Below are 18,545 nucleotides of genomic sequence, written 5' to 3' on the forward strand. Positions count from 1 at the left end.
AAGTACCCAAGGTCGTAACCCAACCCGAGCCAATTAAAACCCATATTGGCTTACTTGTTCCCCTACCACTTGTCACTTGCAGATAAAGATCAATGCTGCGCAGGGATCATGTACTTGTTTTGCTATACTGGCAGTGTTATGTCTCGAATAGCGAAACCCTTCGAAAAATATTGTTTGATACCCGGAAAGTGTCTTAAACCTTGTGATGCCACCGACCAAATATTGCACTGTAAATGTTTGTCATCAAGCCCCTACGCTCTTGGCCGCGGTCGTTTTCGATGATAATGTAGGTTAGGAGTCGTGAAGCTGAGATGATACCCTGCTACATAAAGGATATTTTATATTTTGATTTGTTTTAAGTGAAATAATATTTAAGGTTTCTGTTGTGTTCCAAGTAATTGAAAGTACGAAGTGATTTAGTGAAGTTTACCGTTGTACTTTGGCACTTTCATGAAGTTGAGCAGCCCTTCTCATTTCCCTAAATATTTCAGTTTTGCATAACGATTACCATGCATTTCATATTACTAGTAAGCTTACAGCTGAGGCATCGTACAGTGAGTGAATCAGGGAATGATTAATGAAGACCATTCCCCGACCAACTTGAGGATATCGTATTATTTAGCTTTTATTTAACATACTGTCTTTCATTAAACCGATATTTTTATCAACATTTTGGATTTGAAAGAGACTGAAGTTACGTCTCATTGAATTAAATGGTATACCAGTTACATGCACATAATTTGGACCGCAAACTGGGCATATTAATTTATGTTTCCCATGGGATCTTACATACTGATAAATGAAACTCTAAATACTTTCAAAACTTAGTGGAATATGAAAACCAAATTCTTCTTTGTCATTCCCATTTCGTTCATTAATAATCATTCTGCTTAGGCCTGGATACTGTGAGAGTAAAATAAGGTGATGGAAAAAGATTATGAGCACCCAAATTAATTTAGTCCCAACTATCATGTGTAGCTGCCTGCAATATGTGACAAATAGTAGCAATGTACTTCCAAAGCTTTGTTTCATGCCTTGCCCCCTCACTCTTTTCACATTACTTGGTACTTCACCACAAAATTTAGTTGCACAACAGCACAAATAAAAAATGACTGTTGAAGCTGAAAAAGAAATGTTCACAATGGACTGCACTGTATAAGCAGTTCAACTTCAGGTACAGGAAACAGTCACAATTTCATAGATCTAAATCTTTTATATATTATCTATTACAGTTGTGATACTCATTATGTCTGCTGATGACTTTGTTTTATTTTTGTGTGTGCATTGAAGCATATAGAGTAAGCAGTCTCATCATTATTATGGTATTAGATAATGGACAAGTCTCTGTCGAGTACTTTGATGCATGGTATGAACATATATTTTACATAAACTACAAAAAATTCTTGGATGATTTACTATGTAACTTTTTTACCAAATAGTTCATGGCGATCGCTTGTAATATTATAATACTACTACTTTTCTGGTTCCTGATCATACTCTTATTATGTTTTCGTGTTACTTCCCTTAGTAGCTTATTCTCATCGAAACTAATGGTTGTTCAGATCCCAAAGTTTGTGTTTAATTGTGGAGGCTACTGACAAATGAATAAACACAATTTTTTTATGTAATTTCTTAGAAGTATTTTACAATTTTATAGTCTGTAAATATGGCAGCGTATCTTCACACCTAATTTAGTAGGAAATACCACAGCTTATGTTTATTTCAGTTCATAGAAAAAAATATATAGATCTATTTCACTGACATCATTTCATCCTCCAGCAGCTTTGAGGTGCACATATAACTCACTGAATTGTTTAGTTGTATGTATGCCATTTTCAGTTCTCATTCCAATGCTTAGTAATTTTTGAGTTAAGTACACTTTTAAATGCACTGCTCAAAGCTTTCCATCTTTATATCAGTGGTGAAAACTTGTGTTTAGTAATGGGAGGATTCTATCTGCATCTCAGTGATGGTCAATAGGCAGTTGCTACTTGAGTTGATACTGAACTTGATTTGTGGGGACTGCCCCAGGCATCATGGTGTGGAAAGCTATGGCCTACAATGACTGAACTCCTCTAGTATTTGTTGAACGAATATTGCACAGTGCAGCGTAGTGTACCTCCAGAATAAAATCCAATCTGTTCTGTTGTCATTCCTACAACAGTGAAAAGGTGCTGTTTTCCAGGAGGCTGTGCACATCTATTGTGCTCTCCATAATGTTGTTCAGTTGCCTGGCCAACATGATCACTAGATCAGGCCCTGGTGAGTACATGTAAGAATGATTTGGCCTGAAATACCGGTAACTGCTCTGATCAGTTATGACAAGAGGTATAAGTAACGTGGAACAAGAGGTATAAGTAACGTGGAACATTATCTTCCTGTTCGGCATATTCATTTCTACTACTATATGAAAATAGTGTGTTTAACATTAAATAAATCTTAAAATATCAAATGGAGAGAGTTATAAATCTGGCCACAGATTTTGTATGTAAAGTACCTACTGAGCTGAATGAATTGAAATTTTAATGTTCATGGTTAGTATGTCTCAATAAAACCCAAGTGTACTGCCATTTCATCCAGTTTCACTTTTCTCATGTTGTTGTGTATTTCTGATTTTATTTGCTTGAAAATCTTTGGGTCCATTTTCCTGTATCCTCAGCGATTTAGTAGCAATTTGTGAAAAACTTTCTTTTAAGACTATGTTCTTCAGCTGTTGAAACATTAAGCAATTTATAACTATTTCCATTTGATATTTTGAGATTTATTTAATGTTAAACACACAATTTAATATAATAAAGATGATTCTACATGTTCAGTGGTTTAAAAGCATTGAGAGAGAGAGTGGAAGTGAGAGGACTAAGGGAGCAATATTTTCGATGTATGAGGTGCATCCAGAAAGTAAGTTCCTATGACTGATAAAGAAAACTAAAACATGAATAAAAAAGAAATATTTATTGGAATATTTACATAGATTCACTGGTAACTCCTCAGCATAGTCACCTCCACTGTTGAGGAATTTATCATAACTGTGCATCAGTTTCCTGTCAGAAAATGCTTCATGATACAGAAGAGACGAGTTACCCAGATTGCGATTGGAGCTGTAGAGTGGATGGTCAGAGATCTACCTTACAAAACTGATTCAACTCAGTTCATGTGGTGTTGGTTGTATGGGGTCTTGAATTGTCAGGCACAAGCATAAAGCTCCTTGTCGACATCCCACGTCTCTTGTTCTTAATCAGCCTCTTCAGATTTTTCGATGACTGGCAATACCAATCAACATTTACTGTCTCCCTTTGTGGTAAAAGCTCACACAGGAGAACACCATGTCCATCCCGTATGACAGTGCACATATTATTATTATTATTATTATTATTATTTTCACAGAGACTGTCTGATTGACTTAATTGTCTTCACAGGTGAACCACTACACTGCCAATGCATCAACTGTTGTTTTGTTTATGGTGTGGAATGCAACACCCACGTTTCATCCCCAGTGATTACATGGTTGCGAAACTTGTCGCATTTCTCTGCTTATAGCTGTAGGAATGTCAGTGCTGCAGCCTGGCATTCAGTTTTGTGTCCATTTGTCAGTTGCCTTGGAACCCATCTTTATGAAAACCAAGCCACTGGAGACCATTTTATACAACACCGAATAACACATCTAGAACTGATGAGAGAGTTCTGAACTTTTGAAGTGCTGATTCTGCAAAATGCTTGCTGCACAGTTTCCATCACTTCTGGTGTCACCAGAGATGGTTGGATACTATGGTCCATGTCATGAATTTTGGTTCATTGTTTAGTGAAGTGCCTGCTCATCATCTGACCATACTGTCACTTGTAATGTTCTGTCCATACATGTGAACAACTGGCAGTGGATCTCTGGTGGATATTGCTTTTGAAGGTGCAAAATCAATGCAGCCATTTTATCTTTGCCTGTGCAGTAACCACTGCCATCACAAGACTGAAACTGCACTGCAGTATTCCCACATACCTCCTCCCTACTCCTGTGCATGCTCATTCATGTCCAACTAGTCATGTCATCTCTGGTTACAATTGGAACTTCTACTTTCTGAATGTACCTTGTTGATATTACCTTTGGAGGTAGTAATTGTTTTCAGGAATGATGTGCCTTACTATGTTTATCATGAGATGCCACCAGAACTTCTGGGATAGTCCATTGCTAGTATCTACCTCTTGTGTGCAGTGCACTCCCTGAGCCACTTATAAAAGAGCTTTGCTGCCCCCAGTACCATGAGCTGAGCTCAAATGTTATAACCCATGATGTCACAGAAGTCTGTCCTTTTGATCTTCCACTCAGTTCAAAACCAATATGAAAATGTTTATCATATCCACATTTTCTGTTAGTAACCAAAAGAAAACTACGTATTATCTCAAAACAGCTCTCACATCATTGTACATGTTCTGTCTTCTGATGACTATGATGTTTTTAGAATTTTTTCTGCACACTCATTCTGTTGTATTGAATACTTTCACAGCTTTGTTTGGAAGTCTACCTCGGTTAGAGTCTGATTAATGTTGCCCAAGACAACCCTGACTTCTTTTTTTAATAAATTATCTTCCAGACTTTTTGGTGTGATTGACGTGTCACGTAAGTAGAGAAATTTGCTACTTAAAGCTCTCTTCTGTGAGGTAGCTCCATTAGATGAATTAAAAAAAAAAAAGTAGTTTAAAATTGAAGTCGTGGGTATTAGAAGCATCACAGAACACACTTCACAAGAATAGTGTACACTGTTCTTCAGAGAGAATAGTGTTATGACAATCTGTATATAATGTGTTTAATTGCCTATCTTATATTAAAGAAAACATAATTAATTATTATCTGAGGATATCTGAAATGAGCACTACACAGGGAATGGATATATAAGTGATATACTGTACACTATTCCAACAAAGATGGCTGTAAATATTTGAACTGGGATACTTGTGCAAACTCTTTAAAAGTGCCTACACAGTGTTTATGGATACATTCAAAATAATTGTAAACAAATAAGTATAACATAGTACATGACATAGTACAAAAATTTCAGAATTGTAGTCCTATAATAAATGACATGGAATTCCAATAAAAGCTATAAATTATGTTTCAGCATGAAAAAGTTAATACAGTCATTGTTATGTACTCCATACACCATTAAAAGATAAATGAAATAAAATTTTGGTATCAAAATGTGCATGAAATTCAGTTTTAATGTTGCCCAATATTTGCGGCACTGTATCATGTCAGTACATTGTGAAAAGCATGTAAAACTGTGTGATGCATTTTCTTCTTGTGTATTACAAATGACAAAATGTGCATTTCAGAAATAATTTAGCTTTGTAAATAACTTCTGACAATGAATTACGTAAGTGGTAAAATGGAAGATGTAAAATAAACTTAACTTTTCAATGTCGATTGCATGTCATGTTCAAAGTCAAATAAAATATATTCTGTTCTATAATTTTCTGTTTTATTCTGTATCCTACACACTTAAACATTAGACTCAATTTTTTGCATAACTCACCATCCAATTATTATGTTACTTTGAATGGCCAGCCAATAATACCTTTTGGACCTTTTCGTACTTATTTGTTCATTAAAATTTTAATTTGTATGTGTATATAGTTATTATTTCACCCATAACTATAAGAAAATACACAAGAGAAAATATTGGAATTTGTTACAGGCAAATTAAGACCTATACTGTTATGAAATATGTAAATAGTACATATTACTTTTCAGCTAAGAAGCTGCCCCCTGATGTAAACCCAAAAGGGGTTTTTGCATGTAATGAACTTGATCTGAAGGAAGTGAAAGTTTATGGCTTCGATTATGACTACACAATTGCATGTTATAAGCCTTCCATGGATTACTTATTATATAATCTTGGGAAAGAAACACTCGTCAACAGATACAAGGTTGGTGGTTATAATTCGTCTACTATTGGAAATGACTAAATTTTGGACAACATTCTAAAACTTATTATTATATATAAAAAATTCTCTGAAATAAATTTGCTGTATCAGCGAAGTGGTGGACTAAAAACTCAGAAAAGATGACCCTTTTTAATAAACTGAATGTGAATGTACATCAGAGATTCTATTTACTTTGTTACCAGGCAATAAAATTGGATTAAAATTACTTGTTAGTTGACATTGCACACCTGGCCAATGGGTGATGCCCATAAAGAGGTGTCATTTAATACCTGGAACACAGCTTTCTCATGTACCGGAAGCCTGTACAATGTTTGATCAAGCCTAAATTGAGGACTAACTAATAGACACAATAAAAACACTAAAGTGGAACATATGTCAACTAACAAGTTATATTAATTACATTATACTTGCACCACAGACATGTACGAAATATAGTAAAAATGTGAGTTTTTACAGGATAGAAAGGGAAACAGAAACTTGTGGAAGAAGTACTTGCAAGGAAAAATCGGTCATGGAAAAGCATAAGAGCTAACTAGGTAAAACTGAAAGAGAAGGAAGAGAAATTGTGTAGACAATGGAAGAAATAGTGCCAAGAAAAGCAACAGAATGAGTTGTGCACAAAAAAAAAAAAAAGGAGCAGCCAAATGGGCTGAAATCTTAATTAGGTCCTCCAGATGTATATTCTCCCTCCCTCCCCCCCTCTCTCTCTCCTCCTTCCCTCCCTCCCTCCCTCCCTCCCTCCTTCCCTCCTGCTTCCCACTACCTCACTCTCTCTCCCTTCGCCCACCCCACCCTCACCTCCATCCCCTGCTGCTACTTTCTACCCGTATGCAAATTATGCCCTTGAATAGCTCAGGGCAGATTTCGTTCACCATATTGTCCAGTCCTTACTAGTGTGTGACGTCATATGATACTTCCTTCCTTGTACCTCACTACTTTCACAACCCATTTCAATGACTGACTGTACATCCATTTTCAGTCTTTTTCTTCGGTTTAATGATTTTTTTTATATTTAATGCACAACTTCTCTTTCTGCTGTTACTTTCTTGCATATGAGCTACAGTTGTTTATTCTTATGTTTCCTACAAATATTTGCCACCTATATCTTTTGGAAAATCATTCCCCTAAATTAAAGTGTAAGTACTTATATGATTAGTGTGATATTTCAATTTTCTACTCTTTGAACAGTTTGTAATTGTGGCACGAACATATCTCAGTAAGGTAAACAGAAAGTTATTTGTTTACTGTTCAGAAAAACATTGCATCAGCCACAGTGCAAACCAATTGTGAAAGCTGTTGATGGACACAAGATAAGTCAGTTGCTGTTAATAAGCAGTTAGAAATTGCATGACTGCTGTCAAGCAGTTAGAATTTGCTGCGAATAGTTGTTGGGCAATCTACTGAGACACATGTACCAAAAACACTCTCTCTCTCTCAGAAGTTATTACTACTTGTTGACATGAGTTGTGATGATTGTGAATGATGAGTTGCTGGTAGGTCTGGGGGCTCTGTACAGGGGAAGCAGGCCCGAAGAACATTCAACATAGTACATACATTTCCCTATCTCTGAAACATGAGTTGCTATCTCCTATCGATTATTGATGCAACAGACTTACCCTGTTGCTGTGTCCTACATTAGATAAATTATGGGCAAAAGGCTATGGTGATCCATAAAATTTCGGGCGTGTAACATGCCTGAAATTCTATGCAACAATCTTTACATTGGAAAAACATGAAGATGAAGATGCCCAAAGGCTAGGGGTCTGTTACTCATTGGCAGTTTGAATGTGCAGTGAATAATGGTGCCCTTTAAGGAAAGGATAGGAAGGAGCACCTTGGCCACTCACCCTATAGAAGGGTAGATACATACCATGTACAATAGTTCATGATAGGCAGGACCGTCCGTAACATACAGTCTCTGTAAATTAACTTCTAAATTAAAAGCAGCTACTGCTCATTGGAACAAACAGTGCTTGTCATTTGACTCAAAGGCCACACTTGAATCATTTCAGTAACTGGAGGAGAAGGCCAACAAGGCCAGCCTTGCTCATGGAATTTCAGTTGTTATGTTGTACAGCATTGCCCCCCCCCCAAAAAAAGGGGGGGGGGCATCAGAGCCTGCTTCTCAGGCAGATGACTGTGTAGGGTGCACACAAGTTTTTATATTAGTCAGCACTCTATTCAGTCTAGATAATGATAGCTACATCCATTCACAACAAAATCTCAGAGTATGTGAAGCTCTCACATGCAATGCTAAAATTTATAGAAGTAAAATTTTTTGGGGAAATCTACATGTACAATACAAGGATGGATTAATGGGAAATGGAAATGATGTAATTATTGCAATGGACAAAAAACTCAAACCCACTGTGATAGAAATTGAAACTGGTGTTAGATTTTTTTGGGTAAAGATGAGTATCAAAGGTGATTATAGAATTAACCAGTCATGCTGTCATCACTGGAGGATACTTCAATCATCCAAGAATTGATTGGGGTAATTACAGTTCCATAAGTGTTGACAATTGTCAAACATCAGGTGAAATAATGCTAAATGCTTTTTCTGAAAACTGCTTAAAACACACAGTTTTGAAGCCCCCTCATGATGGAAATGTATAACATCTAGTGTCGATAAATTAGGATATCTATATTGAAACTCATGTTTGTGATCATGAGGCAATTAATTGTACATTTAGCTCTGCATAGAAGCATTTAGGGAAACAGTATCTCAAGTTTAGAAGAATAATTGACTAAAGTATGGGTAGATATGTACTTTGTAGAATAGTTCATGATAAGAGGAAGATTCCTTGCTACACGGTCTTTATAAAGCAACTTATAAAGTAGAAGTGACTATTGCACAATCGGTGCAGAACCAATCATAGGGCCATAGATAGTGAGAAGCTAACTGAAATGCGAGGAAATTGTGGTCGTGTGTTAAAGCAGGTAGGAGCAAGAAGCAAAATGAAGGGCAAGAAATTGAAAACAGATATACTGAACTTCATTTTCAAATGTACCTTTACATTGAAGATACAGAAGTGCTGACATAATTGTGTTGAGAAACAATTGAAATGACTGAAGTTGAACAAGGCCGCACAACCCATTGGAATCCCTGTCAGATTATGTACAGAATTCGCAAAATAGCTAGCCCCCACTCTTAATCATAATATACTGTGGCTCTCTCAAACTGTATCTACTGGTTGAAAGAAAACACAGATCACACCAATCTACAAGTAGGGTAGCAAAGTGATCCACAAATCTACCATCTAGTATTATTGACACATATCTTTTGTAAAATTCAATAGCATATTCTGAGCTCAAATATAATGAGATACTGCAAACAAAGTAATCTCCTTCATGCTAACCATGATGGATTCTGAAAACATCAGTCATCGCAAGACCAAACAAATAAACAAACATTGTCCGAACAGGCCTTGAAGGCCCAATGGTACTGACCGGCCGCCGTATCATCCTCAGCCCATAGGCATCACCACATGCGGATACGGAATGGCATGTGGTTAGCACATCACTCTCCCAGCCGTTGTCAGTGTTTGTGACTAGTGTCACTACTTCTCAGTCAAGTAGCTACTGCCTCAATTGGCCTCACAAGGGCTGAGTGCACTCCGCTTGCCAACAGCACTATGCAGACCTGAACGGTGACTCATCCAAGTGCTAGACAAGCCGCGACAGCACTTAACCATTGCGAACCCAACTCAAGTTTTTTCGAGTCGACGCCCTAAAAGTTATGAATCAAGGCATTCAGGTGGCTAAATATTTCTTGACTATCACACCAATTGTTACTAACAAAAATATGACCATATAAGGTATCAAATGGAATTTGTAGCCGGCCGGGTTGGCCGAGCGGTTCTAGGCGCTACAATCTGGAACCGCGCGACTGGTATGGTCACAGGTTCGAATCCTGCCTCGGGCATGGATGTGTGTGATGTCCTTAGGTTAGTTAGGTTTAAGTAGTTCTAAGTTCTAGGGGACTGATGACCTCAGAAGTTAAGTCCCATAGTGCTCAGAGCCATTTTTGGAATTTGTAACTGGACTGAAGATTTTTCAGTGGGAATGATGCAGCATATTATCTTAGATGGGACATTATCAACAGATATAGAAGTAACATCAGATGTGTTTGGTAATGACCTGTTGGGCAATATTAATAGGAACCTCAAACATTTTTTCAGAACAGGCAGTTGTCTGTAATGAAGCATTACCAGAAAGAAATATATGTGAACATTCAGGCATATCTTCATGAGATTTCAAAGTGGTGCAAAAACTGTCAACTTGCTTTAAATGTTAAGAAATAAAAAATTGTGCATTTTACAAAACGCAGACGGTTTACTGCGAACACAATTGTAATCTGTAACTCATACAGATACCTGATTGTAACAATTTGTATGGATATGAATGGTGTGATCACATAGATTCTGTTGTAGGTAAAGCAGGTGGCCAACTTTGGTTCACTGGCAAGATTCTGGGGAAATGCAATCTCTATACAAAGGAAAGTGTTTGCAAAATATTGGGTGACCAATCCTACAATATTGCTCAAGAGTATTTGAACACAAAGAATTGCACCATGGAAGGCCAGAAATTCTGAAAAATGTGAGCTTACAGATGGCTGAAGATAGTTGCTGACTATCCAACAAAAACCTATTCATGAAGTTTCAAGAACCAGAAGTAAGTGAAATGTCTAGCAGTGTACTGCAAGCCACTATGTATAGTTTCTGTAGGGGACAGGAAACACAAGATTGTACTAATCACAGCGAGCACGGAGGTATTCGAGCAATCATTCTTCCTGCACTCTCTGTGCCATTGGAATGCAAAAAATCGTAATGTGTGGTATAACGGGAAGTACTATCTGCCATGCTCTTACCTCTTACCAGTGGTTTGCAAATTAAGGGTGTACATCTAGATCAGGTTGTTCCAGCTTGTGTGCTCCTGCTCTGCTTCAGAGTGCTCCCTATGCTCTTGAGCATTCTTGCTCGTTGTGAACAATCAAACGGGCTGTCATGGAGTAGCCTTGTGAACTGCCAGCCATGCCTTACATGATCACTGACCTAATTTTAGTGACATGCTATCATGAAGAAATGAGTAATCAAGGAAATAAATAAGAACTGTTAAAAGGTACTGAGTTTGTTTATTCCGACTCCCAAAATTTGACATTTTCATTTCAGAACCAGAGCAGCAACATCAAGAATCTATGTGTTCACAGCAGTAGTGTGGAGGATGCTCTTCATTGTCACTTCCTAAAGAAAAGACAATTGTCGACTAATCATAAAATCCGTGGTAACTGCCACAACTGCTGTTTTGAGGAAATCGCAAAAAACTTCCAGAAAGCGTTCCTTTTTGATATTCTTTTTTATAGCCTAAACAAATGAAGACAGTTAATCTACAAACATTTTTTAGAGTAAAGTTACAGTAAAACATTTGATAACAACAACAAAAAATTGTTGATGGAACAAAACAAGAACAGGGCTATGTGCAACCTCTCTTAAACTGGGCTAAGTCTACCACTTATATTAGTAAATAAAGGAGTGTGGGAAGAACAATAATAATAATTTTACTTTTATAAAAATCTGGAAACTACTGTTTACAGTTTTTCTATAATAACTATATTATTATGAAAAGTCAGGTAGGCCTACAGAAAGTGCTGTGTTTGCAAACAAACTAGTTAAAGAACAAAGACAAAACCAAGCATCTTACTGGTTCTTGCAAGTTTTATATCAAAATAAATGCCTTTTACAAAGTTCTTGTAACATTTTGTATTAATTTACCACTATTTTATAAGCAAAATATTACAATGTTACAGTCTGTAAACTGCTGCTGTGTTTACTCAGTCATATTTTGGGAAAACAGTTTGTTTTCTTGTTTGAGATAAGGTATCATCTTTTTTTAAGTCATCCTCCCTCTCAGTTTTCAATCTGGCTGTTAGTTCAAGCGGGGTAGACCTAAGCCTTTTATGGTTTCCATCTTCACACCTTTTTTGAATATATTTGTTTGTGTCCACATTTCAACTTCATTGAATGTTTTTTTTGTAAACACTTTTCTGGGCTTGTTTTAGAAACTTTGAGCCAAATGGCCTTGGAAATTTCTAACTTTTTTGTGATAAGGTGTTCTTTAGCTACTTTGGAGAAGTCATAAAAATCATCATCATTCATCATAGTGGTTAGAAAAGGAGTTTTGCTATTGGCATTACACAAAACTCTCACAAGATCAAAGAAACTTCACATTTTTCTACTGTTTGTCTTTTTTCATTAGAGCAAAGTCTTGGTCACAGGTTAAGTATGAGTGTCTAGAGACAACATACTTGTGGTGAACTTCATTAAAGAAATCATTACAGACCAAGTATATCCATAGGAAGAATACCATTTGATTTTTGCTTTGGCCACAGCTGTTGTCAAACCACACTATTAACCTTTTTTCTGGGTAATTTTACTTTTAATCCTCCTTAACATACAGCTCACTATTTTGTTGCCTCCCTTGCCACTCATGCCCTTGTGACAAAGAAACATAAAACCTTTATCATTACCTGCCATATGCAATCCCAAATTGACATAAATAAGACATTTGGCAATGTTACAATGCTGGCAAAGAGAAAATCTGTTGTAAACCTATGGATACTGTGCATGTATCACTTGTAGAAGTGGTAGAATGTACATGATTACGCTTCATCTCTTCTCTAGCTTTTTCAGCACATCTATGATGAAATTTTAGAGAAGTACGATGTACAGCTCTTTAGGTTGAGTCATTCAACATTTTACTTTTAAGCAGATCACATGTGTTACAGGTATCCCTCCTTGGACGGTGAAATCTCAGTTTGGGAAAGTGTTCTTTCAATACTGTTTTGTAGTACAAATATCTAATGTTTGTGTTTGGATAAAGCATAAAAAAGCCTCATACATTCGCTGTAATTTAAATGTTGGCTTATGTAATGGCTTTCGTCATTGGGGAAACTTTTGATGTGTTCAACAATGCTTGGCTTGTGTAATGGCTTTCGCCCGTGGGGAAACTTTTGATGTGTTCAACAATGCGTTTTACGCCAACAGTTATATATTTCCTCTCTCTGTTTTTATTTCCCCTATATTCAATGTAGGTAACATCACCACTCTTTTTTTGCTTTTACCAAGGTTTCCACTCTTCACCTGGTAATTTTGTGTATTTCCAGCAAGGTTTTTTTGCATACTTGAAAATGTCCACCTTCGTCATCAGGAACTGTATAAAAAACACTAGCCTGTCTGTGACTCTCCTTGGGTCCTTCTTAAGAACCACGATTTCTTCTTCTAACATTGCATACACTTATGTTTCCCATCAAATAAGAGTTTTGCTTTACATTATCACCTAGTTCTTAGAACTGATTGAATATGCTTAATTTGTGTCCCAATGCAATGTATCTACATTGATAACTGCACCAGCATGAAACCTGCAACAAACAAATATGGGAATTAGAGGCATTAAATAACTTGTGACTGCCACAAATAACCTGTTTGTTTGCTACTCTGCATAGTTAGTAGGTCTACTATAGCCCAGGAATCAAGCCAAACATAACGTAAAGTGGTCTGCATAATGTAAACATAGGCTAGCTTAAAATGCCACAGAAAAATCATAATCAAGTTAAGTTCTTCAAAAAAGCCTTAGTCCTAAGGCATTAAAGTTATCGTATACACTTAACTCATCAGGTGGAGGTTGTTTTAGAGGTACAGTAACCTTCTTAATGTTCTCATATGGTTTTCCCTTGGCTCTTAGCTTCTTATTCATTTGGGAGACACTACCTTCACCCCTTTTTCGACGTTTTCTTGTTTCATCTTGTTTCATCCATCACATAAACCACAATAGTAAACACAACAGACAGGACTAATCACTGCAACTTGAACACTATCGAACCTCAGACTAAAAACAACAGCACGAGCACATAGCCCGGATTTTGTTTCAAAACAGGTGGCACTTAGCAGCTGGCGCATTCTTGTGGCCATGTTTTAAACCACTTCCACACTGATTACTAGATAGCCCTGTTTTTACTGATATCCCATATTATGATGATAAAACATTTTTATTTTTATTTTTGGCACTTAGACCAGAATTGATAAGTAGTCAACAATTCCTTAGTTTTTATTCTTTTCATGGCTGAAAAGCTGCTTACAGCAGTATGTAAGTCCAGACATGCACATGATCTGTGTGGCATTTTTGTGCAGCTTGGGGAATGTTTTTTGTTCTAATGAATGATATCATCATGACAAAAAGGTCAGCATGTTGTAGTATTTCTTTTTCAATAATGTTGAATTCTGCAAATCTACAATGTCCAACTGGAGTGGTGGCGACTATGCTCTGCATGAAGGCATATATAATGGCACTTAACATTGTTGTTTATCAGAGTTGAATACTTTGGAACATGCAAGACACTGTGGACCTCAGTCCTCATCACTAAATAGAAATAACTCTTGAAATTGAGGCATAGGACTTCCACAATTAACTGTAGCTGTTTGTCCAAACAGTGCTTGTTGCATCAGTTTTTGCATCATGGAATGGGTGGGCAGTGAATTCACTTTCCCTAAGATAGGAGAATTTCACATGTGATATATTCAGTTGGAATATGAGGAAATAGTAGTAACATTGGAAACAGTGAAAAAATCCCAGAAAAACACTCTTATATATTGAAGCAGTGACTGTTCCTCAGGCCACAAATCTCGGTGAAACGTTACTTGGAATACTCATAACATCTGAGGTACTTAGTGTCCTTAGTTTCACCAAGACTTTTGTTTGATGAAACATCATGATGATTTATATTAGTAAATTGATAGATACATGTTAATGATTGAAAAAGGTTTGGGATTGTGAAAATAAGAAAAATAACAAGGATAGTGGATAAGGACAAGGAAAGAACAACTGATTTTACACCAACATTCAGAGTGCCAGATCTGTTAAAATTTTACTTGGTAACAAAATGAATGAATGAGTGAATGAATGAATAACAAGGCAGGATTTCTCCATTGTAAAACTATTCTCATGCACTAAGCATCCTGTGTGACGCTGTAAATGCCAGTATAGTAGCCCTGTACATTCATCTGTAGCATCCATGTGATGTAGATGTGTTGATGGAACACTAGTTTGCATCAATTCCTGTGAAAACCATTCAGTGTGCAATAGAAACTGCCAGTTTTGATTTGCACAAAGGAAGTTAAAAGTCTTGAAGCAGAGAACATATTAAGAAAAAAATGAAACCATTAAGACCTTACAACCATTCATATTTTCTTCTATTAAAGAAAAAATCATCCATAAATTATGCATCTCTAAACTAACAGAAACATCTGATGCCAGTAGATGCTTACCTTAAAATGTAAAAAGGTGAAAGTCTCTTATATGGTATCAGATAAAAATAGCATACGTTTTCTGATGAATCATCAGCTGACCAACTTGATAAATGATATGACAACAATATGAGTTAAGGGTGCTGGAACAGATGTTGATTACGCAAGAACAACCCAAACATCTTGAAATCCTTCCCTCATTCTGTGGGAGGCAAAGTGGAAGAAAAAAGTAGATCTCTCTTATAAGATGGATCCCATTTTGCAGAATAATGAGATTAGTTTTATGCCCCATGTGTTATAATTCTATATCATATTAGTGTGCCTTAAGAAAAGGTGCTTTCAAAATCTTGTAACAAACATTACTTTGGAGGCTTCAACCTCCATGAGTAGTAGTCACAGTCAGAAGTGGCAAATGTTGCAGCTTAGGTATTTATTTCAATATGTAGTTGAATGGAGCCTTAGTAAGTAATAGTGTACTCCATCTGTCTTCCTAAGGAAGGCTGCTCTCTCTCTCTCTCTCTCTCTCTCTCTCTCTCTCTCTCTCTCTCACACTGTACATTCCCCTTTGTACTGAGATGAACTGGAAATACAACACATTCATCTTCACTATTGATATTTGTTCTAAGTACAAGAACACGCAGACAATGACGGATGCAACACTATTACATTTAGAAAAAAGTTGTTACAAGAAGACACTTGCCACAGAGTGGCTGAACTACTAGTCCAGTGACCATAGTCAGAATGTCAACATGTAACTGAGGGTGAGGCTGGCTGGGTCTATATGTATAAGCTGTTGACCAAATGGTGGAGTATACAAAGGAATGGCTGTGCGCGCATGCAATACTGGTGGCTACTGATACTTCTAGCATCTGCCAACTTCTTTGGTGTGCCTTGCTGCTGCATGCCCAGGACTCTCAGGTGTGGAATCTACGCAGATCAGTACACCCCTCCCCTTGAGTGTAGGGTGTCGCATTCCTGAGGCAAGATGTGGTCGGCTGTGATGTGCCCCCCTTCCTCCCGCCATGTTGGAGCATGAGATGTATGGATCGATGATGGCCAATCCAAGACAGGTCCCTGGTGATGTCTGGAGATGGTGTGGAAGATGGAGGCAACTCTGCCATAGGCTGAGGCCACACAAGAGTCATTGTACTGTAATTCTTAAGTAATAGAACCCAGTACGTTGTCCTCAATGGTGAGTGTTCATCGGAGGTGAGGGTATTATCTGGAGTGCCCCAGGGAAGTGTGGTAGGTCCGCTGTTGTTTTCTATCTACATAAATGATCTTTTGGATAGGGTGGATAGCCATGTGTGGCTGTTTGCTGATGATGCTGTGGTGTACAGGAAGGTGTCATCGTTGAGTGACTGTAGGAGGATACAAGATGACTTGGACAGGATTTGTGATTGGTGTAAAGAATGGCAGCTAACTCTAAATATAGATAAATGTAAATTAATTCAGATGAATAGGAAAAAGAATCCTGTAATGTTGATTGGTAGAATTTTGGGAAGATGTGGTTCATCTGTAAAGGAGACCGCTTATAAAACACTAATATGACCTATTCATGAGTACTGCTCGAGCATTTGGGATCCCTATCAGGTCAGATTGAGGGAGGACTTAGAAGTAGTTCAGAGGCAGGCTGCTAGATTTGTTACTGGTAGGTTTGATCATCACACAAGTGTTGCGGAAATGCTTCAGGAACTCGGGTGGGAGTCTCTAGAGGAAAGGAGGCATTCTTTTTGTGAATCGCTATGGAGGAAATTTAGAGAACCAGCATTTGAGGCTGACTGCAGTATAATTGTACTCCCGCCCACTTACATTTCGTGGAAAGATCACAAAGATAAGATGAGAGAGATTAGGGCTCGTACAGAGGCATATAGTTAGTCATTTTTCCCTCATTCTGTTTGGGAATGGAACAGGGAGAGAAGATGCTAGTTGTGGCATGAGGTACCCTCCACCACGCACCGTATGGTGGATTGCGGAGTATGTATGTAGATGTAGATGACGGGCATGTCCACCAGCTGGAGGGTAACTGGAGCTGCTGCTGGAGGCTGCAAAGTCCTAGGCTCATCAGGTGGAGGTGCTGATGCAGATGGAAGAGGAGGCTGGAACTCCGGCAGATAGACAGCACCCAGTGACTGGGGCACAGGTGCCTACCAGATGCAGAGTGGATTTCCATGGTGTGGGACCTCCCAGTCTCCTACCCAGAGGATGCAGACACAGGAGCTGTTCTGACACACAGTGACTACTGGTAACCAATAGGGACACAGACCAAAACCACACACCATGACTGCTGTCTGTGTCGGAAAACCCAGTACAATGTAATATGATGGTGGATGAGATCCCGGATGGAGGAGGGGGAGGAGCATTCTTTGCTGGCACCCGTAGAGAAGCTTTGCAGGGCTGCAGGAACCAATAGGACATATCCGATAGGCCATCAGAAAAAAGCTTTAAGTCCTCCTCAGTGGGGAAGTCCTGCAGATATTTTTTCATTTGAGTCTTAAAAGTGTGAACCACATGCTCAGTTTCCCCATTAAACTATCGGTGAAAGGGAGGCAAGCAAACATGGTGGATGCCTGATTGCACATAGAAATAGTGAAATGCTTGAGACAGGGTCAAGAGTAACCGGGAGACTGTCCATAGAAAAAATTTTTTAAGAGAAGCTGAACAGAGACTTCGGTAGTGGCTGGCATATAGAAAACAAGGATGACAATCACTCAAAACATATTCAGAAATGGACCTGCAAAATCGACGTGGATACCTTCCCAGGGCTGTGGTGCTGGAGGCCATGGGGAGAACGAGCTTGTGGAGCCACCTGAGATTAGCACGCTGGAACACACAGCAACCAAGCTGTAAAACTTCCCACCCCAAATCCCAGGAATAACCACTTTGGAAACTGTGTCGTCCGAGGGGATGAGAATGACTCATCTAAGACTGAGGGACAATGGCACAAGACAAAGTAGTTATGAAGCGGATTGGAAGCATGGCCCAGAGGACAAGAAGACCATCCCTTCTCGATGATATGGATGACCTGCATGAGGGTGAGGTCAGACGCTGTTGCCTTGACAGCTCGGGTGCTAGTGATTGGAAACCCGTCTACCACCTCTTGGTGGGAGGAGATACCAAAGTAAAAACACACAAGCTACTCTAAATCAAAGTCAGGGTCTGGGCCAACGAGCACCCAGTGAGGTGGAAATGAATGATGTAGTTGTTTTTGAAAGGGAACAAGGCTTACTGCTGCAATCTGTGGGCTGCCTTATCGGGGACCAGGGAAGACATACTAAATAACCAAATTAATTGGTTGTGGCCCCTAATTAG

At 38.2% G+C, this 18,545-nt stretch overlaps 1 protein-coding gene across 3 annotated transcripts in view; it reads left to right on the forward strand.

The window, feature by feature from the left end:
* Positions 1-18,545, forward strand: part of LOC124605339 (5'-nucleotidase domain-containing protein 3) — a 132,320-nt gene that overhangs the window by 193 nt on the left and 113,582 nt on the right. For 2 of the 3 annotated variants that reach the window (XM_047136949.1, XM_047136958.1), the window contains exon 2: positions 5,741-5,916. In XM_047136949.1, the coding sequence (XP_046992905.1) occupies positions 5,741-5,916 (176 nt within the window). Of the gene's footprint in view, positions 1-94; positions 1,175-5,740; positions 5,917-18,545 lie in introns of those variants that run through there. The other variant, XM_047136968.1, reaches the window with a different exon arrangement.

The sequence above is a fragment of the Schistocerca americana genome, chromosome 1 (assembly GCF_021461395.2).
Source record: "Schistocerca americana isolate TAMUIC-IGC-003095 chromosome 1, iqSchAmer2.1, whole genome shotgun sequence".
NCBI classification, from domain to species: Eukaryota; Metazoa; Arthropoda; class Insecta; order Orthoptera; family Acrididae; genus Schistocerca; species Schistocerca americana.